The 23,287-nt window shown below is 42.8% G+C and overlaps 1 protein-coding gene across 4 annotated transcripts in view; it reads left to right on the top strand.

Moving 5' to 3' along the window:
• IPMK (inositol polyphosphate multikinase) overlaps positions 1-23,287 on the top strand; it is a 63,864-nt gene that overhangs the window by 19,051 nt on the left and 21,526 nt on the right. For 3 of the 4 annotated variants that reach the window (XR_001525296.3, XM_015652295.3, XM_015652297.3), the window contains exon 3: positions 16,177-16,273. The exons of the other annotated variant lie outside the window; for it this stretch is intronic. Coding sequence is in view for 2 of the 3 variants with exons in the window: in XM_015652295.3 (XP_015507781.1) it covers positions 16,177-16,273 (97 nt within the window). In the remaining variant the exon portion in view is untranslated. The remainder of the gene's footprint in view (positions 1-16,176; positions 16,274-23,287) is intronic. 4 annotated transcript variants of the gene reach the window in all.

Consider the following 23,287-nt stretch of genomic DNA (forward strand, 5'->3'; position numbering starts at 1 on the left):
TAACTGAGCTCCTCAGTGGGGCCAGCTCTGCTCCACTGCAAGTCTGGATGACCTGGTGGGGATGGGCCAGGCCTCAGTGGCTGGGCAGGGGACAGGAGGCCATGGGGCCCTGGCTGAAGCTGGGCCAGTTCACAACTGTGAACATCTTGCTAGCACCAAGCCCTGCCCCCTGCTGCTGGCCTGCGCCAAGCCGGGGACCCCTGGGCCCCAGGAGTGGCTCTGGGCTGGGCCAGGACTCCCTGCCCTCAGCAGCTGCTGGGCAGAGGGTGGGGCACAGCGCAGCCTACAGTCCATCACTGTGACTGCTTGGCCACTTGCCTATGACTGTCTCTAAAGAACACTAAATGATTCACACTAACACCTTCCATCATTAGTACAGGAAAGAACTAACCTTTATTCTCTGACTCCAGTATTTATAGATTCTCGACAGTGACCAGGTAATTAGGTTACCACCTTCCCAATCACACTGGGCATGTGAAACGTCCATCAAAAGGTGTTTCTTAGAAGGAAAATGATAAACAACTTATGTTTATAGAATTTTCATGGGAAAGTAACTAAAACTATGAAAACATTATCAGAAGGTTTTAGTTTTCAGGGTGACACATGACCATCTGCAGGCCTGGACAGGATATTAACCCTTTCACTGCACAGATAAGACCTGCAGACCTTGATCATCTCTCGAGAGAAAAGGACAGAGTGACAACACATAGAAAGACAACATGAAGACACCAAGGTCAGTGAAGAAGGAGTCAAGTCTCAGATGGAAGGAGAATGGTGGGAGATGCCCTGGTATTGAGGCTGAAAGTTCTTTTGTTAAGGCCATGAAGATGGACTGTGATACACTAAAATATCCCCTTTAATTCATGAGAAAATATGGGGGGATGGAGTGTTCAATCTGTAGATATGAGCAGATGTAGCCATGATGAAGCAAAATAGATGCTAGAGAGACTGTGATCCCATGAAAAGCTTGAACAAAGAGAGTGATGAAGGCCCTTTGCCCTCAGGGAGAGAAGAAGACCTCTGTTCTCAGAGATAAAGATGATTGCAGATAAATGAAGAGAACCTTTGCCTTTGAACAGCTCATACTTAAAATAATAGCCCATAATTTGGCATGGGCCATAAATTCAGCTGTGCAAAGGCTGTGAAAATGGGAGGAACTTCACGATTGCAGATCTTTTTCTGGGCAGCTGCTATTCATGGAAATGAAAAGCCATGAGGGAACTGTTTCTTGTGGAGAAGTCTCCATGGCATGGTGAGAGAAAGCCCCTCTCCCTCCAAGAACTGATGAAAGACTATTGTAGAGTTGGTAACTGATTTAAAATCCCAGGTTTTGTCTCTATGTTGTCAGTTGGGAAAGAAAAGAATTCAGGCAGGGGGAGGAAAAGTGTTCTGAAGGTTTTATTCTGATACTTCTTATTCTTTTAGTTCTGTTAATGAAGTTTTCTTGATACCTTTTAAGTTTTGAGCCTGTTTTGCCCTTCTCCTAGTCCATATCTCACAGCAAGAAATGAGTAAGTGCACTGGTGATTTTAGCCAGTCCTAAACCCACCACATTATTTGATACACCAGCTGGGAAACTCAAATCAGCGAACCTAAACCACTACATCCCCTTCCCCAGGTAATCAATTGGAAAGGACCAGGTATTTGTCAGGTTTTGGGATCCTTCGATCAGCACCGGCAGCTTCTCATTGAGCTTAGCGTAGGCTGAATTAGAGAAGTGCTGGAATATGGGCAGGCTTGGCTCTGAAAAAGAGGAATTTAGAAAGTTAATAACAAAGAGAGCCTTACAGAGTCTCTCAGTGGAAACATGACCTCTGTCCCTCCCTGCTGCTGATTGAGGATATCCTGGTTTAAGGCAAATTTGGAAGAAAACCTCCGAATGGGGTCCCTCTAGAAAGCAAATACAAGTGACCCCTCTCCCAACTGGCTTGGGAAAAGATTTCCTTAGAGAAAAGTGGCAAAAATCTGTTTATTTAACAGAAATTGAGTAATATTAAACAATGAAACCTCTTGCTGTTCAAAGAGATGGTCAGTCAGAAAAGGCCTTGTCGTAGGGTGTTGCTCGGCTCACTCAGGTTCTTATCAGCCCCTCCAGCACTGGAAAGTGCTGAGGCCCAGGCCTTGATGCACCACAGGCGTGACTTCCCAGTGTTTTTCTGGGTCTTCAGTCCAGAGCAGGTTTGAACAGATCCAAGGGAAAAACAGTCCAGGGATCTTCCCTGCCTCAGCAAGCTAAAAAACTAACAGCCAAGGATAGCTCTGTCCCGCTGTCTGTCCTGGACAACAGTCCAGGAGGAGAATGCGGGGGAGTGAGCATCTTTCTCAGCACAAACTGTGCACTTCTTCTTCCCCCCTTCACTCTCAGAGACAGTCTTAAAGGTGCAGAACTTAATATGTAACATAAACAAGGTGACTGGGGATACAAGCATCATAAAGTGATCCCATGACAGAGGACTCGCTTGATAATACCATGGGTTCTTTCTACAATTGATTGTCCCATGGGATCAAAGGGTATACCTGTGGTGTGCTTCACCCCCCCACTGGTTGAAGAAGTCTTTTTGTTTGTGGGAGGTGTTAGCAGGGCCATTGTCTGTTTTTATTTGTTTGGGGACTCCTGGGGTGGCAAACGCAAGGAGCTGGATGTGATTGGCATTTTCCTCTGTGTGGGCTGAATCAAACACTGCACCCGAGAATGTGTCAACAGACACATTCTGGGTATATTTCAGCCTCCCAAAAGATGGGAAGTGTGTCACATCAGTCTGCCAAAATTGGCAGCTGTTTAGTGCCCAGGGGTTGACCCTGGAATCTAGAGACGGTATCTGATAATTATGACAGTTGGGGCAAGTTGTGACAATTGACTGTGCTTGCTCTTTGGACAATTGGAACATTCTTATTAATGCTGGTACATTATAGTGGTAAAATTAATGGGTAAAATTGTGGTAGGTTGGTAGTCTCAGAAAACATGGCTAGGGTGTTTGCACTCCTGTTCCCCTCTGTGATGGCACCTGGGAGGTCAGTGTGTGACCTGACATGCATAATATGAAATGATTGCTTTCTGTAGAAGTTAAGGTAGATTAGTTTAGAAAACAAGCAGTATAAATTTGGATTGGAGACCTCTTTTAGAAAAGACTGTTCCACTCTCTTAGCTACTGTGGCAACATAGGCCGTATCTGTCACCAAACTGAAAGATTTGTGGAATTTATCAAAATCCCTGATGATGGCTGCTAACTCAGCAATTAGAAGGATGGCTCTCAGAGGCACAGGCATGTCCCTCTCCTAGCCTGGCGAGTGGTGTCTGGCTCGGCAGCAGCTTCTCCCAGACAGCGCAGGAAAGAAGGGAGCTCTGGCTAGCGATTCCACAGGGAAATCAGCCTTTATTAGAGCAGGGCCCTCTGTGAAGGATGTGAGCAAAGAAGCTCTCTGAACTGGGGAAAAATGAGTAGATATAGAGAAGGTGAGGGGTGGGGAGAAACCAATAACCAATGGGATGCAGGCACAGGGGCAGAGAGTAAGGGGAAGAACCAATGGTGAACCAGGGATTAACATAGGGTTGCAAAGGTCTCTGGGGGACAAATTTTGCTCTTCATAACAACAGGGTCTGTGGATTATGGATGAATTCTCCAAGGGAGTGCAGCAAGCTCCTTGTTGGCCGGTTCTTTGGCCTCCACACCCAAGCTGTCAGTAAAAATTGGGAGGTTGAGAGGTTTCCTACTTTGCATTAGTTTGGGGACCAGATTGAAAGCTGAATTAAACAATTTATGGCTTGGCAAATGGATCAAATTTTTGCCTGGGTAGCTATTGAGAGCAAGCTGGAGGCTCTCAGTGGTCTGAAGCAAATGCTTCAGATCCCCAATAGTCAATGGTAGGAGGATGTGTGTGAACTCACACCTCACAAGAGTGGAGGCGAGCCCTAGCCCTTTTAATTAAGTTGGCTATCCTTTCTTGAGGGGTAGTGATTGTCTTTGTAGGTTGATGGTGGGAAAACATCCATTCTAAAATGATAAGGGGATCTTTCATCTGGGTGTCCCACTGGAAAATAAGACTATGAAACCATGAGGTTTTACCTAGGACTGCCATCTGGAAGGGCAGGCTCGGCTCAAAGTGATGTGCTTGCTGCAAGGACAGGGCCTCCTGAGCCTTGGAGAAGGACACTTGGGCTTTGGGCATGATGGCACACAGCAAATCCAGGTCCTCGCTGCCACAAAGAAGGTTGAACAACGGTGCAAGGACCTCTGTCATTATCCTCAGCGTGGGGACACACCCAGTTGATGGACCCGCAGAGTTGGTGGAAATCCTGCAGGCTGTTCAGGTCATCCTGGATGGAAAGCTGCTGAGGTACAACAGTCTGCTCACGGATCCAAAGTCCGACGTAGGTCATGGGGCAGGTGTACTGGATCTTGTCCTTGTGAATCTCAAAGCCTGTCTCTTCAGTGGTTTGGATGGTCTTCCTTAGTGTGACGTCTAACGTAAGCCTTTTGGGGCGCACAGACAAGGATGTCATCCATATAATGGTATGTAAGTGCCTCAGGGAACAATGTCCTTACTGGGGATAGGAGGTGGGCGACGTACCACTGGCATATTGTGGAAGAGTTTTTAATACCTTGTGGAAGGACCAGCCAGTGGTACCTTTTAAGAGGGGCCTGTCTGTTTGGGGAAGGGACCAAGAAGGCGAACCAGGGGGCATCTCAGGGATGGAGTGGAATGTTGAAGATGCAGTCCTTGACATCAGTTACTGCTGTCTTCCAGTCCTGGGGCAGCATTGTGGGTGAGAGCAAGCCACCCAGGTTGCAGAGACCTCATGTCCTCAATGGCCTTGTTGATCTTGCATAGGTCATGGAGGAGCCTCCACTTATCCTTGCTGGGTTTTTTCAGGACAAAGATAGGGGAATTCTAAAGGCTGTTGGTCTCAGTGATGTGACTCTTGGCAAGTTGTTCCTCCATGAGGGCTTCCAAAGAGTGCAATTTTTTATCAGGGCCACTGATCAGCCCACACTGGATGGTCTTGTTTCCAGGTGAGGTGAGGAGTGGCAGGGTTTGTGCACTTTACAGTGGCCCAAACTAAAAATCCCTACAGGGAATATGCATGGAAGTCCCCCATTAGGACAACAGGTCTCTGCCCCACAAGGTGATAGGGGCCCTCACCACAAATGGCTGTATGGTTGCCATTTTCCCCTTGGGACCTTCAACAGCAACACTGTGTACACTACACATAGAAACTGCAACGTCCCTGGTCACCAAGATCATACCAGCCACAAGTCGCAACTCCCAGGTGGATGGCCATTCAGACTGGGCAATGATCGTGACATTTGCCCCAGTGTCTATCATCCCTAGACAGGAGATCTTTTCCCCATGACAGAACAGGCCACACTCTGACATGGGTTTATTGTTGCCCACAGTCTGTGTCCACATCATGGTGGGATTGAGAGGGACTCATTCCAGGTATTAATGAGGCAGTAAAAACACTTGGGTGATAGGTTAACCCTGAGGAAGTTGGTATGGTGGGTTCATACAGGAGACAGAGACAAAAATCTCGTCCACTGGAGTCACAGTCAAAATTTCTTGTAAAATGTTTATTTGTTCTGGCCAATTGATGGAGTCCCCAATAATTGAAGTGTCTTGAGGGCCATCTCGTGGCACAAGTTTCCCTCTTGGGATTTTGTAAATAGCTTCATTGGGAAAGTCAACGGGCAACACACTTACCAATTGGCACAGGTCTGCCACCTGAATCTTTTCACAGGTAGAGGAACCTCCACAACTGATGTTGGGTTCTCCTGGTATTCCAGAATGGTGGGCAGAGCAGGGCAAGACAGCTTTTTATTTGTTGTCGTAGCGCAGGGCTGTCTCGTGCTCTGCTGGAAGTTTCCCAAGCACTGCTGGTAAGGCGATTGTCACTTGGGCCACTGATAGTTTTTACGATTGTCATGTGGGACCATCCATTCTGGGCAGTCTTTTAGAAAATGTCCTAATTCACCACAGCAGAAGCATGGGCCTTTGTTTTTTGGGAAACCGCAGTGAGGGTTCCTGCCATTCCGTAAGCAATGCCTTTGGCAACTGCCTGTGCCACAGTATTTTCGGTGGAGAAATGCTTGGTGCAAGCCTCCACCATTTGTTTGATGGTAGATTCTGTGTGAAGGGGTAAAGCCCTTAGGATTGTTTTGCATTGCATGTTAGCATTTGTGAGAGCAGTTTTATTCAGAACCTCTTTTAGACTCTCAGGGCTTTCTAATTGGTTTTCCAGGGCCATTTTTAATCCATCTACAAATTTCATAAATGTTTGATCAACCCCTTGCTTGATATTAATAAAGTGCTGTGTTGGTACAGCATCATCTGGGGCTAAGGAGCAAAGATATTTTGGCTGCAGTGGCTATGTCCTGCAGCGTGGCTTCTGGTATAACATTCACCTGATCAGTTGGTTTTTGAAAGTCACCTTCTGCTAACTGCTCAATAGACAAACTGGGTCTATTGGCATCTTTTGAATAAGTGTCCAATAAAAATTTTAGGTGTTTTTTCCACTGCCTTTCCCACAGCATATTTTCAGCTGGCGAAAGGAGACGGTTCATAATATTTTTGATGTCGTGATGGACCAATGTGTGTGAGGAGAAGGTGCTTTTGATCAAGTTTTTGAAAAAGTGGGATCTCCAGCCATGTTCCTTTGCTGCCTTAACTAGTTCTTTAATTTCCCAATAGGGGATGGGCTCCCAGGAATTGTTTGCTGTTGGCCTTCTTCCCCGTTTGTAAACAACTTGGAGGGCAGAGACCTTATTCGCCAGTTCCAAGTCCCCCTCCTGGGTGGCCTCCCCTTGAGTCTTGGCCCAGTGGTCCTCAGACTGTTTGAGCTGAGGACTCACTGCTCTCATCCTCCAAAGAGGATGGAGGGTGCTTTAGTGGAGCCTTTTTGAATGGAACTTGTTATAAATACACTCGAGAGAGTGTTAAAGTTTAATCAAAGAAAAGTTTTATTAATTATAGCAAGCAAGGCAATAAGCAAATCACAGCACTGGACGGCTGGAGAAGCGATCCGCTTCGCCGCGGCCGTACTTCCGTGCTCTGTGTGTCCCCTTTTAATCTGTCCGGCTCTCTACTGATGTGTCCTTTCTTAGGTTCCTTTGCGCCTGTGTTTTCCAGCTGTCAGGGGACTCCTTCTGCCCTCTGGTGATCACAAGAGGAAGATCGGATCCATCCCCCTCTTGACCTCTCTTCACTATTCCCCCCCCAGAGGCCCAACTCAGCAACCTTCTGGAATCCAAGGAATCTCGGCAAGGCCATAATAATTATGCCAACGTCAGTATCAACCTTCAATATAATCCTGATTTTACAGAACATAGCATTACAGAACATCATATCTACATGTTTAGTTGAACAAAAGGGTCTCTGTTTATCACAGAACTAATCTGGCTGATGGTGTGAGGCATTGGAAATCAAGATGGCTTCCTTCCAGTTGCCACCATTGCCACTTCCAGTTCTGGTATTATGAGAGCCGGAAGAGGGTTGGTCATCAGGGGAGAAGCCAGCAGCAGAAGGGGTGGAGTTTACAGAAGAGGTGGAGTTCGTGAGGGAAAAGGAGTTACCAGCGATAAGGGGAGGTCTTGATGCAGTCACACCTGCTGAGGACATGGGGGGAAGGGAGGAGCCAGACGCGATGGGAAGTGTGGAGAAAGGCGGTGAAGAGGTGGGGAGGTGGCCATTTGGAGGGTTGGAGGCGGGAAAACTTGGACATGGGGGTGACAAAATGGTGGGGCTGGCCATGTTGCCAGTGCCATTTTGTGGGGCAGTAACAACAGTTGGGACTGGATAGAGTAGCATAGGACGGAGGGCAAGGGGAAGGTCCAGGGCAGCAAGACCAGTGTTGTCCTGGCAGGAGGAGAGAGGGGATCAGGAGGCATCAAGGGATCAACATCCACCCTGTGCAACGTTGCAACGACCACCTGCTGATCACCCCATAGATGGTGAAGAGGTTTTAGGAACACAGGGAGAGGGTAAAAGGGAAGGGGTTTTTAACTGGTGACCCAAAACCTTTCCTGAACTTTCCCCAAGTTTTTCAGTTGACTTAACCATAGTATGAAACAAAGGAAAAAACTTTGCCACCGATAAATCACCACCCTCTTGAACATTATATAACTTTGTCCCAATGCTGTCCCAAAACTTCCCTGAGAGAACAGAATCATGCAACATTAGAAAAATATTTAAAAACTCAATGAACAAATCTCTTTAGTTGCCCCTTAGAAAACTTAAATTCTCCTGCAGCAAGGGTTCTCACAACTTGGTAGTAAAAGTCCCTCTGAGGAGGGCTGAGCTTAGGAGATGGCTCAGTTTGTTGCTCATCCTCAGTTCTTCGCTCCTGCACCCAACAGCAAAAGGAAAAGACCCCAATATAACAATTTAGATCTTTTTTTCAGGCAGCATGAAGCTTCCTGGGTCAACAGAAAGGCATTAGGTGGGTGTTCAGCTTGTCAACCGGTCCTTGGGGGATCTCTTCTCCAGTCTTCCCCAGATGGCCTCAGCGAGTGTCCTGGTCACCCCTCAGACAGCCTTCCTTAGAATGGGGAGGGTTCTCCACAGGGAGCTGGCTAAACTGAAAGCAGCTTGTGTCCTGCAGCTAAAGGCTGCAGGAGACGCGTCTCAGGGAACCTCCTGACAGAGGTCTGTGTTCAGGTTCCAGCTGTCACAGCCTGGATGGTGACCCGGATGCTGCTACTTTCCTAGAGAAGTGTCCTTGGAAGGACACTCTTGGGTGCAAAGGCACTCCTTGCCCTGCTGAGAGTGATCTCAGCTCTGAGCCCTGAAAAGGGCTGTTGAATGATTTCAGCTCTTTGGGTGGCATCTGGGTGATACAGAAGGAGGTACGGGAGCCTCATGTGGTGTTCCACAAGAAGCTTTTATTCTTTTATTCTTGGCCCAGGGACAAGGGAAACTCTGGTGACTGTAAAGGGGTCAGGGTCCAAAGACTCTGGATAGTCAGAGGGATTTATATAGGAGCATCAGGACTAGTCAACTTAGGGTTCAGGGGTGGAGCAAAGGGGAAGGTCAAGTGGGGTACATAGAATTTGCATAGGATACATAAAATTCGCATGGGCTTCCAAGCATGCTTTGCAGGTGGAGGGAGGGCAACTCCTTTTGTTTTTCCAACAAAGAAGGAACTCATCTAGGAGCTTTCCCTCAAAGGCAGAGTTGTGGATCCTTTGTTAGTCAGCCCATTGGCCTTCACATTTTTTCTCTTTTGTTGTATTGTTCTAATTGTTCTACCATTCCCCTTTCAGTAATTTCAGTGATAATTGAAGCTTGAATAGTTGGACGTGCTTAAAAAAATTATTCTTGGAGCAGAAAGATTGTATTGAAGCATACTGGCTGCTGACTTTGCCTACCTTGCTGCTTTTGGGTCTGTGAGCTTGGATGTGGTGGTAGTTTCTGACCAGGTCCATGTCTTCCCTCAAAGTCCCAAGCAATATTCATGTTGCAGCACATAGTGCATTGCTGTAACAGAGCTGCTTTTTGGCACAGTAGTTGTGAAGATTGATTAGAAAACTGGTTGTACTGTACTTCTGCAAGGGAGTAGTACTTGGCTTTCTCCCTTGAAATTTGCTGGATCTCCTTGCCTGCTGGTAGCTTGAGTTTTGCAGTGGGTAACTTCAGGTCAGCATCTCTCCAGCTCTGTTTGGTGTGTGGTCAAAAAAGAAAGGGAAAATTGGAAATATTTAGTGTGTTAAAACTGAAAGTTTCTTACCAGATGATCAACAGTAGTATGTCTTAAGTATTTTTTTAGTCTATGTTCCCTTTATTTTGGCCTCCAGTGGAGAGTACCTAATGTGAATTCTGCTCCAGTTTGTTGTACCTGCATATTGACTTATAAACTGAAATCTGGTTAAATTATGGAGTACTGATCTGCAGTTTGCTGTGTACTTTTTGACCATTCACTTTAGAGTCTCATAACCTATTTAAGAGGCTGCTTAAGAGGTATTTGTGATGGTAACAACCCCTACATTTTCCCGAGTATCTTTAAGAATATTCTTTGACTTCAGAGTGCTCTCAAGTTCATTGAAGACTCCAGGTCCTCTGTAGTTGAAGCTGAACATAATACCTGACTGTTCTAGTAAACACAGGAGAGGCTGAAGGGCAAAAGACAGTTCAGTTCTAATGAAAGAGATTGGTGTTGAAACATGATCTATAATTTTGCAGTTTTGACAAATAAGGTACTTATATGTCTATCACCCTGCTCCATGCTCAGTGGAGTGACTTGCAGAAATTTTAGGGAAGTGTGGGTAGAATAAGCAACTTAAACTTGATGCATTGTTAACCTTTGGTTGCCCAGGAATCTCGTGGGATGAAAGATTAGATGGGAGTTTGCTGTCTTGTGAACCCTTTTTTACTTGTGATGGGATATTGGCCAAGTGCCTGTTTATGTCTTTCAAAATCCTTTACTACATTGCCTCTGTAAGTAAGTGATTATTGGAAAGAAAGAGGGACTGGAGGATCTGTCTTTTTCCAAACTTTGCTGCAGATGGTGCCTGTGGTTCTTGCAGTTAGGCTGTGGTATTTGTTTACTGTTATTGCTGGTGGCTGTGCCTGATCGCAACCTTTTGGGTGGCTCTCTTGGCTGCTGAAGTTTTGAAACTTTACCACACCCTCAAAATGTGTTAGAGTTTGCTTTGTCTCTTTTAAAAATGTTTCCTTGCCTGGGGCTTCAAATCTTGTTAGGGTCAAGCCTAAGCTGGACTATGTAAAACACGAAAGTGGATGAAACAAGACATTCTATTTTTTTGGCATTTTTAGACTTCGACTTGTTGAAACACATGACCGAATAAGTGCCTCTTTGTGAGATTTTTGAGGCTTATTTTCACAGCCTTCATTTTTGGTAGGTAATATGGCCAACCCCTTACTATAAATGTGGGGGTATTTTTTCCTGACACCTGAAAGACTTTTGACTTTGTCAAAAGTGTGTGCCATCTTTACTTGAAAATACATTTATGTGATCAGACTGTGGGAATAGGTCTTCATTTGTTTTAAACACTCTTTCTGTACATATTTTCGGTGAAAATTATTGCAATCTCATTAATATGGCTGCATATTAGATAGTAAACAATTTGGTATAATAGCATTTAGTGTAACAACATTCACAGATATTTAACTTCTGAAGTTATTGTGGTATGAGATTTTGAGTAGAATCAGGGCTGGCTCCATGCCAGTCATTTTGGTGGAAACAAGTTCTGTGGACACACAATTCAAACCACTTCAGAAAAAAAAACAGGGCTGTCTGAGTTGTGGAACCAAGCAGATATGAATTGCTAAAATCACAGCTGCTGTTTCAACCTCAGTATTTTGACCCTTGCACTTTCCTGTTGTAACTGGCTGATGTAAGAGTCTGGAGGGAAATGCAGTGTGTGCTCAGGTAATTAAAGTTTCTGTGATATAATACATACTCAATGGAAGAGGGAATTAAGGTTGCCCTACCATCTGTAAATCTTGCATTTGCTAATTTTAGTGCATGACTTAACTGCATTAACTGCTCAAAATAGTCACAGATCCCACAATGGACAGTGAATGTTTCTGCCTGATTTTGGCAGCTGGCTGTGTATCCTTATAATGTGCAGGCTGTAGCACTGCTGCCTTTAGGGACAGTTTATGGTATCTGGCAACAAGAAAGGTGATGCTTCAGACTGATAATGTTTACTCTGACATTTAAAGTTTCCTATTCAAATAGTTTTAAAGTACACGTTCTTTTAAACTAATTCTTGAATGTACTTTAGAAGGTTCTCTATAGATTACTTTTCTGTCAAAGTGGTATTTTTTTATCAGGACATTTGAAGACAGGTCTGTACTGCCAGAACTAGTTTCCGATTGAAATTTAAACACCTGTTTTACCGTCCCCCTATCATTTAGGTCATTAGCTAGTCTTTAGGAAAAAACTCTTGTGTTTTAGATAAGGAAAAGAACATTCCCATTGTCTTAAGCATCCCCTGTTTGCATTAAAAGCAGATGAATCTGTTACAAGAAACCCGAGAGTGCACTTCGGATTAAAAACTTAAGGATGCTAAATTTGCCTTGGAATTAAAAAGTCTGCATGACTAGAAATTATGACTTCATGGTGTCTATTAGACTATCTGAGCTGCCATAGTGTTGCAGTCCGCAACCTCAGGATCTCATTCAGGAAGCTCTGCAGGGTTCTGGGGACCAGCATGGAACACCAGTGAGACGGGCTCCCGATTCATGAAACCATTTATTCAGCATGGGAACAAACTCAGATCCAGAACAGAGAGCCCCGAACAGAGGCAGAGCTGGGGTTTTTGAGGGACAGAAGTCTTGAGGGTCTCCACCTTTGAGGGTGGAGTTCAGGGTCAGGGACCACTAGAAACACAACAAGGGAGAAACCCCCCAGGGACTCAAACCCAATCAGAACCCCTGGGCTGTCCTTCACAAGGGGTTTGGGGTGGGACAGTGCAACTCTTTGTCTTCCCCGAGGCACCTCGCCACACCATAGAACATCCCTGGGGCATATTCCGCCTATGAGTTAGTGGCTGTAATTTGTAATGGTCATGTTGTGAGCCCTCCAAATGTCAGCATCCTATTTACTTGCTTTTCTGGAAATGTTTTAGGTCTCCAGTTTGTGCTATTTGAAGAATGTAGCCTGTGATATATAGAAGGGATAACTCTCCAGGCTGAGCTGACATAGAATTGTCTTGCATTTCTTGATTTATTGGATAAAGATGTTATATATGCTAATGCAGAAATTGCTTGTATTTGTCAGTGTTTGCTGGAGAGATGGACCTCCACTATTACATTAAAAAAAACCCAAAACACTGTTTCTTGAGGTAAAATTAGAATATTGCTGATGTAAGTAAAAAATCTAATGGTTTGTTTACTGAGGTTTTCCTGAGGTAAGTGATAACCTGCATTTTTCATGAATCTTCCAGCAGTATTAGTAGCAATACCTTTTGGGTCATGAAGTGCATGGTATAGTCCCTGTGTAGTTTTGGGGATGGTTTTGTCATGTTTACATTCATATTTGGTATTCTGTGGCTTGCTACCAGTTTGTATGAAATGAGAAGAAATGCCCGTGATGTGTACTGCTTATGAGGCACTATTCTAATGAGCAGAAGTGGTTCTGTCCTGCACAGGAATGAGCATCATTTCTGAAATGTCTGGTTTTGTTGCTTTGCCCGCACCAAGTGACTTCTCTGATCTTTATTAATTGAGTGCTTATTCTTGTTTGACATGCAGATACATTACAGGCTAAGATTGAGATCTATATTAAGGTCAAATAAGTGCCTTGTATATGTTATGTTAGACTTACGAGGGGAGTTTGTTACTGGTTCTTAGAGCAAGATAACTTGCGAGAGACAGAAATAATGCAGTTTTTTCTGTTACATCAAAGTAGTGATACTGAAAAATGCATTATTGGGAGTTCTGTCTCCATTTAAAATGTTTTATATCAGGGTATTGAGGAATAGACTACTTGGAAGATACTACTTCTGGAGCTGTATTTTCCCATTTGGTCTCAACTTTGGGATATCACACCCCATTATAAATTATCTGAGTGTCTTTGTTGTATCCTGCTATATGAAACACACAGGAGCGTACTTATAATTGCTTGCTAAGTTGCAAAGTTTAATTGCCTAATGTTGGTGATAAAAAGTAAGTCAAGGGTACTGTCTCAAAAAACTGAAGTGGTCTCCTGACATTTCACTTGCTCAGAATCTTTTGCTAATAAATTAAGTAAACAAATTACTATGTTTGCCTATTTTTTTGGTTGCATTCAATGTTTCTCCTTGTTGTCTGTCGTACTTTTGGTTTCCATTGCGCTCTTCTTGACCTAAATATATGTACTTGCTCCCATGTAAAGGTATGATGATTTCTGCCTCTCAGATCCTCTCAAACTCATCTAGGAAAAGAGCATTTGTACTGGGAACAGTGAAGTGCCCTGCCTTGGATGTAAGGTGCTATGATCATAAACTACCACAGTAAACAAACGTTGGCTTTGTACTACTTGTGTACAGCATGAAGTAGTAGCACCAGTGCTTGGCGTACTGGCCCAGAAAATGCTGTCTGTACAGTGGGGAATGCTGAACTGTTATCAAAGAGAGCAGTGTTCAGTTCTGTGCCTCAGCATCTGTCTGGTGCTAATCTTCATCTCTTTTCTACCCTTAGCTTCTTCTTTTCTTCCTTAAATGAGTAAAATCAAGCTACATTGCAGTCTTCTGGAGAAGACACTGTCCTCTGCTGGCAGCCCTTGAGGCTTAGTGAAGAAATGTTGCATAAATAACTCTGATCACAGGGCCAAGCAGTATTTTTCATCTTAGAGCACAATGTACCAGCATACCAGCTTGTGCTAACATGGAGAGAAACTGGACTTAGACATACAATTATGTGTTATCCTCAGTGGTCATGCCAGCTTGTTAAACCATGACATGAAGAGACATCAGTGCCCTGTGATGTGACACTGAAAGATACACACCCAGCAATTTCTCTATACTTAAGGTAGAAACAGTAGTAGCAGAGGGTGTGCTGTTGGGCATATCCTAGAGTTTTGCAATGTACCCTTCACATATTTGTGTGGATTGAGCTTTCAGGATTTGGCCTCTTTCTATAGGATCTTTTAAATGGGGCCTATACCTTGAGTTAGTTAAAGGAATGGGTCAAATTCAGTACCTTAGCATACAGTCAGCAAGGGTTTATCATGGTCTTGATCACTGCCCACTAACAGTGAGGGTGGCAAAACTGTGGCTGGTCCCAGGAGAGCTCTGCATTAGCTGTGGAGAAGTCCCTCTGTTAGAAGCACACTGGTAATTTGAGTTTATCTAGTTTGAGGTTTTTGCATTGAAGCCTAAATTTAGGACAAACTAACATTAACTAATTTCAACACTGCTGCTGCATGAGGTGCTGTCTCAAGTTACTGGCACTGGTGAGGATAGCCAAGGCTTGCCTTGATGCTCTAAAACAGCATCTGGACTTCAGGTCCATTTTTTTTTTTTTCCTCCCTAGCTATATTAACACTATTGGCATGTGTTTTGCGATACCTCTCCTTTGTCACTGCTATTGCCACGTATGCCCCACTGCAGTTAAATGTGGCCTGACACAATAAGCGGAGCCAAGTCTGCAGAGCTGTTAACACGTGACATTTTTTTACCTTGCTGCCAGCTTTGCAGTGGGCTCTGGCTGCACTGCAGTAGCAGCAAAACCCTGAGCATGCCCCAGTCACTGTACAGCATCCATGGGTATTGCTATGTGGCCATGGTGGGGCTGAGGGGAAGGACACCTCTCTGATGGGACTGGGACATCTCTATGGGGAGTGGGATGAGATGGCTCCTAAATGTAGTAACAATCATTGTAACCTGTACTGGTGTGGATATAGATCTTTCAGTCTACAAAGTGTGTGGAAGTGTGGTATAGGCAATCCCCTATGTCTGGGACTACATCACTGGGTAGGATGGGGGAAATCTGGGCATGGGAATGGTTTTGAAACCCTCTTCGATGCAAATTGGTAACAGTCATGCAATTCCATAACAGATAGTATCCAAAGTTTTCTTTTAACTGGAAAGAGTTGTTCCTTCAAGAATATAAGCCATTTGCTGTTTCCAGATTTTTACTCTATTTCCTACAGAAGTTAAACAAAAATGTTGAAAGTGTTGAAGCAAATGAAATGTATTTGAATTGTGCACAGTCTGGGTGATGTAGCTACAGCATGAATTGTTTTGGAGAAGATGGGAAAATGCTATCTAGTCTAAGCTTCTGTACTTTACCTGATCTAAATTAAAAAGATTTGGAATATAATACGATGCAGTAATCCTAAACCATCTTGAATGCAAATGTGAGAACACCTTTTTCAATAGCTAGGCTTTGGAGTTAACAATTACAGTTTAGATTTTTATTCCAGTAAAGCCATAAATTGTCTTTAGGGTTGATGCATCGTTGCCACTTTAAAATTTGAGAGAAAGGGTACCATTCATTCATGTTGAACTGTGATAATTGTTATCTTCACCTCGCTTGTTTTTTAAATGTAAGGTAAATATCTTAGACTTATGAAAACAAAGACTGTAAGAAAGTATAATTGTGGGACAATTGGAAGTTGTCAGAGTTTAGCCCCAGGCAGCTACCAAGTACCATGCAGCTACTTGTTTACTCCCCCACCAGCAAAAATGAATGTTTGAAATGGTGATCTCTCCAACCTTCCCTATTTTATTTCAGGTGTATGACTCCGACTGTTGTGACAGCATTCTTCTGGAACTGCGGGAATATCTGCCAAAATACTTTGGTGTCTGGTCACCACCTACTGCACCAAATGGTACTGTTCTAATTTTATCTCTTAATACAAACCTCCTGGAAAATTTTTCTGGAGACTAATTTTTGGCAGTTGTGAGCTTTGTAGGGTTTTTTTTTTTTAATTGTTTTGGAACCCACTGATGTTCCCTCTAACAATTGGTTCCAGTTTGCAGTCCTGTGGCTGGATTAGGTCTTTGGAGTCTTCCTCCCAGGGAAGATGGGATGTGGCTGTTTTTACAACAAAGGTCTCCTGAGTAGCTGGTCCTGATGCACATTGCCCCAGAACTCCTGCTCTGGATGGGGCCATGTTGGAGGAGTGGGCTGCTTGCATGGTTATGTCCAGCCAGGCAATCGAAGCAACATTTTGTGGGTATGGAAGAAAGGAAGGATGGATACTCTGGTATTGAGAAACTGCTCAGACTATTCAATGAGTCTTCACAGAAGTATAGCAAATGTCATTTATTTCTATCTTTAGCACACTTTTATAGGTTCCGACAGTGTCCACAGGCTTAACAAGCTACTATTGGCTAATACGTATTATTTACCTTCTTTTTCCTGTACACAAGGCTGTTGTTTTTTTCATTCTCTCTGCTTCAGGAGAGTTTCAAGGACATTACCTTTACTATTGTTACTTATACCAAAGGCTGGTTTGTGCAGACAGACTTTTACTAAAATATCATGCCCGCCTTCTGTTAAAATAATCACTACAATTCCCCCTTTGTCTTTTTGCCCAAGCCAGGCTTTGGACGCAACTCGTTCTACACTTCTACGAAGACAAGGTACTATACAGCTTAAAACCACCATCCCAGTTAACACCATAAGTAAAATCCGTCCCCCTTCTAGCACAAGAGACCTCAACCATCCAGTGATGCCCCAGCTGGCGAACCAACTTCCAGTGGGGTCACTATCTTCCTTCAGGGCATGTAACCCATCCTGTAGCTGTTGTCGTTGCTTATGGATGGAAACTAAATGACCAGTAAGATTCATACAGCACATGCCTTCAAACTCTTCACAACCTTGTCCTTGTGCTAAGAGCAAAAAGTCAATTGCAGCTCAATTTTGCAATACTGCATGATGTACACTCACATCAGCTGAAAGTTCACTTAACATTGTTGATGTTAAGTTCAATTGTTTCCTAGTCCAACAAGCGAGCCTTTTTAAAGTTGACAAGCCTTTAGCAGCAGCTGCTCCTGGAGTAAAAAGGAGGCTGCCCATATTATACCACGACTCCAAAAGTCTGGGTCTCTAACATCATCACATTGTAATTCATTCAGGCTTCGCTTTGACTGTTTGATGTTTTTTATTGTATCAGCTATATTCAGCAATTGGTGTAAGCTTGGATGGAACAAAGTAAGTTTTCCAAGATACAGGGTCCTCCATGTGGACTAGCAGGAATTCCATTCCATGCTCTATCTCCACAGATTAGGAATACTGAACTAGGTAATCGCTTTGGTAATCGTCCTGTGAGATTGCACCGTGAATAAAAAGCTTTACTTTTAGTGTTAGTAATGACATCAACTATAGAGTTGACTGTAGCCCAGTGCTGCATTACTTTGTTGGAGTGGCTTTTAGTTGGGGGCTCAAACATTATCTATCTACCTGAGGTCTTGGTGGAGCCTAACAAATCCAATTCTTCTGTGGGCCCTATGGTAACATTAAGAACTTTGATAATTTTTGCTTGCCAGCAGGCTTCAAAGTTGTCTTGATGTGCAGCCAGTAGTGTGATTGCACTCTTGCAACATTGCCGATTGATTCAGTCAAGTCTCATTACTAACTAAACCTTTAAATGCTTGAGGATCCCATTCAGGGACTCCTATGAGACAGGTGCGAGAAGGATCTTCAGGTGTGGCTAGGCTTAGACACATTGGTTTTTGGCCTGTCAAGTGTGCTAGACTCATATATTCTGTCGCTTTTGGATGTTAGTTATCAGACAGTTGGGACTATACACAGTACAATTACTATAAGCAGTTCGTTCCATGCAAATGACACCATGCTTGCAGAATCACAGTTAAGGCTTTAACGTTAAATGAACTTTCAAAGATGCTTACACTGTTTCTTGAAGGGGGAATATTTACACCTTATAATAATGTCTTTACTAAACTTACCAATAACCTACAAATAACAATTACCACAGAAATTTAAACTCTTTATCTTAAACTATTATCTAACCACTTCTAACACACATGCTCTGGTATTCATGCAATCTAAGCGTGAAAGCACTTTGCTTAAAGGGTAAAATACAATTTGCTTTTATATACAGTTAGATGGAGTCTCTATACTCTTAGATCTTCTACAAAATTCTTCTCACAAGCAATGATTTAACGCGATTAAGTCTTGGAACATCTGCTGCTCCTGTGATGTCAGCTGGCAGGTTATCAGTGACTGGTTGAAAGCATTGATGTTTAGGTTGTTCTTCACATCCTTCTAAATCTTAAAATAGAGAATAACTGGGAAAAAAATTGGTAAAGACACAACATCATGATAACAACATAAAATTTCTGTTGGCAAACTGTAGTTTTCAGACACAACTGTGTCCTGACAGGTCCACTTCTGATCTCATTTGGAGTACCAAGTTGGTGACTTCTCTGTTCACTGGGTCTCATGTTTTCAGAGGCAGACAGTCTGGTCAGATGAACAGGTGACCTTTTTAACCTTTTAACAAAACACAGACACTTCTCCCCTTGAATTTAATGAATCATTTTGGCTTAGCTGTGGTGCACCCAATTGTAAATTTAGATTATATAATCTTTGTAAACTTCTAGGGCATCAATTCCCCCCCCCCTTTTTTTTTTATTTAAAAAAAAAATAAAATGAGGCGTACTTCTGTCATACACATCAATATCAACTCAAAATCATATACACAATAAATAAAAATCTATAGTAGTTAAAAATCAAATAATAAACATTATTAATAACATACATGATATAAAATTACTATTAACTACTAAAACACTGCACCAGCATCCCATAGTCTACAAACAAACAAAAAATAAATGAGTGAAGGATTGGATAACCACCTCTGGAAATGATTCTTCAAGTTCACTTCAAAACTGATCAGCTGTCATATTAATAGGATCAAATTGCTGAGTCAAAAAGTGACTCAAATACTGATTTGGTACAGAAAACATCTGGATCTGTTGGCAAACATTCTGTCCAGGTAAAGTCAAGACTTGGCCAGGGCCTTAGGCTTTAAACTGGAAAGACAGCTCTTAACTAATTTTCAAAGCAAGGTTCTCAATAGTAGCAGCTATGAGATGCTTAGAGCACAGCAAACTGTTGAAATGCATTTGTACAAAGCAAATGATCAGAAGCCTTAGGTACCAGACCAATTAAACCATGCAGCAGTTGGCTTAATCTGAAGCCTCTCCCATGGCAGCTAACCCTCAGCAATGGTACGTTTTCTTGGAATTCTGGAAACACTCTATCTACAAGCAGGTTCATCAGTGTTCTATCACAGCTGTTTCAGTTGTGGCTGTCTTCATCTCTCTAAGAAAATAACTATACTTCACAGTTTAAACAAGTGTCTCCAATAAAACATAAAACAATTAAAATTAAACAATATTTAAATCTGATTAAAATTAATTATTAATTAACAAAAGGAAATAACAAAACCTTAAAAGAAAATCAAAGTTATAAAACTTAACTTAAAAACATTCAAACTTAAACATAATGAAACTTAACTTTGCTTAATTCTATTAACACTTAATCTATATCAAATAAAAGCATAACTTAATCTTACTCTGTTATTATAAAAAGGCAACTGAAAGTTTGGCATATACTTTTTAAACACAATATAACAATAACATGGATTCACTATAAAGATTATCAAAACGTAACAAATACATCACAATTCTATGTCATCTGGCTTTGAAAATAACTCACAGTAACTGCAAATGTTACTAAAAATACTTATTCAAAACAAGAATTTGCCTAGTATATGCTTAAATTGGTGAGGATTTTAAAGTGCAGTTTTACTATAGAAAAACCACAACACAGGATTTGGCAAGTTGCCACTCAGCTTTTGTAGCACTTTTCAAAAACATCAAGTCTAACTTCTAATTAAAATCCAAAGTCCAAATTGGTATATATATGCTGTTACCCATGTTTTTTATAACAAAAAAAATTCACATTGAAATTATCTTATTAAAATTGTGGAAAAAACCAAACAAATGGGTAACATATGCTTAACTTTGTCTTGCACAGTGAAATTCTCCTAGCTAATTATTTTTTAAACCATAAATATATTTTGTAGATAACATTATTTGGAAGGTTGTTTTCTTAGTAGCTGTAAATCATTCAATATTTTAACTTTAGGTTTTAAAACTAGTTATTGCAATGTAACTTCGGTTAATATTCACCTTAAACACTTTTTAAAAAGGGGCTTTTTGAACTTTCAAAGAACCACAACAAATTCTCTAGTAAAACTCTAAAATTTAAACTGCAACTGCATAAACTCATAATTACTTAAAACACAAAATTAACTCTAAAAGGGTATATAAAAAGATTTTAAAAAACCAAGAAATCATGACTTCTTAACAAACTTGGTACTGTCCTGGGGCTTTTTCTTAGATAGGGAGTTGGGGGGGGGTGTGAACTGCCTGCTCTGCTGCTGTTCTCTCTAAAAGGTTTGGGTGCAGTCTCTGTCATCCCCCACATACTCTCACAGAGGGGAAAAACGGAGAGCAAAAACAAAAACTCACAAAGTTAACTTTAACAAATGCAGTTCTTTCTTTCTCTCAATATTTCTCTTGTTGTTCACAGATAGAGGAAAAAGAGCACGATTTTACAAAAGCAGATGATGTTAAATGAAAAGCCTCTCAGGGCCAGGTGGTAACAACAGTGATCATTGCAGCTTACTAACCTTTAATTACAGTGATGAATTTAGAACTAGATACCATATAGTTAGCAATTTTTTGACTATTTTGTCTCTCTTTGAAGCTGTCTGAGCCACCTGTTTCTGCTCAACTGTTTCTGTAATTGCTAATATTTGTCCAGCGTGGCCTTGGAGCTTTTTCTGCACTTCCTCTGCCCTCAGGGTGCCTTTGTTCTCTGTGCACACATCAGTGCTCCCCCATGTCCCCCTGGTTTGGGTGGAAACCATTCTAAATCTGTCTTCTCTTCTTCCAGGGTAGTAAAGTTGGAACTTATATATGATTGTAGTGTTAAAAGTGTCTCCAAAGGTGAACAAATAGTTCAGGATGTATCACATCATGCTGTTGCTGAAGAGATTCTGTTCGTTGTTTCGGCGTTTGCTACAGAACTGCTTTCTCTTGATGATGCTGAGATCCACTTCTAGCTAATGACTGCTCAATATGAGCATGTAGTTTTTGCACAAGTTTCCCTATTTGTTGTTACCACCCTAATAGATCTTTTTTCAATGCATCATTATAATTTACTGATTCTTCTCCTGCCTGTGGTTGCCTGTCTGCTGAATGCATCAACACGCCTCGGGGGGAGAGGGACATCCTGCAGCTTTCCCCAGTGAACAGTAAATGGTAGCTGGCAATCTGGGGCTCTGGTTTCTGCTGACATGTGAGGCTCTGCCCGGCTGGGGCTGGTGCTGTCTCCTTCCGGAGACGTATCATTTCTACATCCACATTTGGCAAGGTAATTTCCAGTTTGGGCTCCGCCAGCATGGACCCACTCGATCCAGAGCACCCCTGAGATTTTAAAAGTTATGATATGGTGCTACACTGCCTTCCTGTGAGTCCCTTCACTGGCTGAATGTGCCCAACCCCAAAGAAAGCACCCAGACAGCTGATTGATGTGGCTGGAGGTGACTGCAGCATGCCCGTCTTGTGCCAAGCTGTGGCTTCTAAGGCAGCAGCTGTGACCGTGGACTCCGCCTTCATATCTCTTAAGGTATTTAACACAATTTTCCAGATCGAGCCGAGCACTATCAAGTCTTTGCTCTTCCCCATGATCGCCTTTTCCCACGACATATCTCCTATGTCTTTCCATTCTTCTACTGCAAAAAGCAGCGATGGCACTGAAAGGCACCCATTTTCTTTAGCCCATAAAACAAGCCTCTCCAGGTCCCTTTCCCTGACTGCTTTGCCTCGTTTAACGATAATGCTAAGAAGCAGTTTCCGTGCTGCCGCAAACTCTACTTCCATTTTTTGTGCGGCCACGGACAGGGGGAGGGAAGTGACCCCTCTACCTGGTGCGCCCTCGATCCGTGTCCCAGCTCCTCTGCCCTCGGCTTTCCCCAGCTAGGCTCCTTTTGAGCCCGCCTACCTGGTACCGATCCACTCCCACGTCTGTGTGCACACAGATCCGCTCTGTTGGCCCTGGCCTGCTTCCACGTCTTTGGGACCACCGAATTCCCTCTGCCCACAGAGGGTCCCTGTTCAGGCGCCAGATGTTGAGAAACCGCTCGACTATTCACTGAGTCTTCACAGAAGTATAGCGAAATGTCGTTTATTTCTATCTTTAGCATAGTTTTATAGGGTCAGACAGGGTTCGCAGGCTTAACAAGCTACTATTGTCTAATATGTATTGTTTACTGTTATAAACGTAATAGCAAAATAAGGTTAATATAAAAAGCAATTTATTATAAAACAATTTCAATCATAAGCAATGAGAGAAAAAACCACAATAAATAAATCAGCACAGCACTGGGTGGACAGGGGTCTACACCCAGAGGTACAGATTTTCCCAAATCCACGAAGGAGGGATTGCAGTCCGGGGTTTTTATAAGGATTTTCATATCCTGAGGCAAAACCCAGAGTGGGCATAGTCCAACAAAGAGTCTAGATGTGCGGTTGAATAGATTTCCCGGATCCATCGAGCTGAGTCAATAGTCAAATGGGCAGAGTCCTTTTACATGCGAATGGTTCTGGGTGTCTTCTGATTGCATCTTTTGGTTGGACTCCAGGGGTGGAGTGTCCAGGTCGGGTGCAAAGCAGATGGATATCTCAGCCGGGCTACTCCCATTGTCTGGCTTGATTGCCTGTGTCCTGCTCTTTATCTCGTGCTGATAAGCGTCGCAGTGGATTGTTACCGCCTGACTCGGGAAGGAATCTTTAGATCATAC

This window comes from Parus major, chromosome Z, assembly GCF_001522545.3.
Source record: "Parus major isolate Abel chromosome Z, Parus_major1.1, whole genome shotgun sequence".
In the NCBI taxonomy this organism is placed as follows: domain Eukaryota; kingdom Metazoa; phylum Chordata; class Aves; order Passeriformes; family Paridae; genus Parus; species Parus major.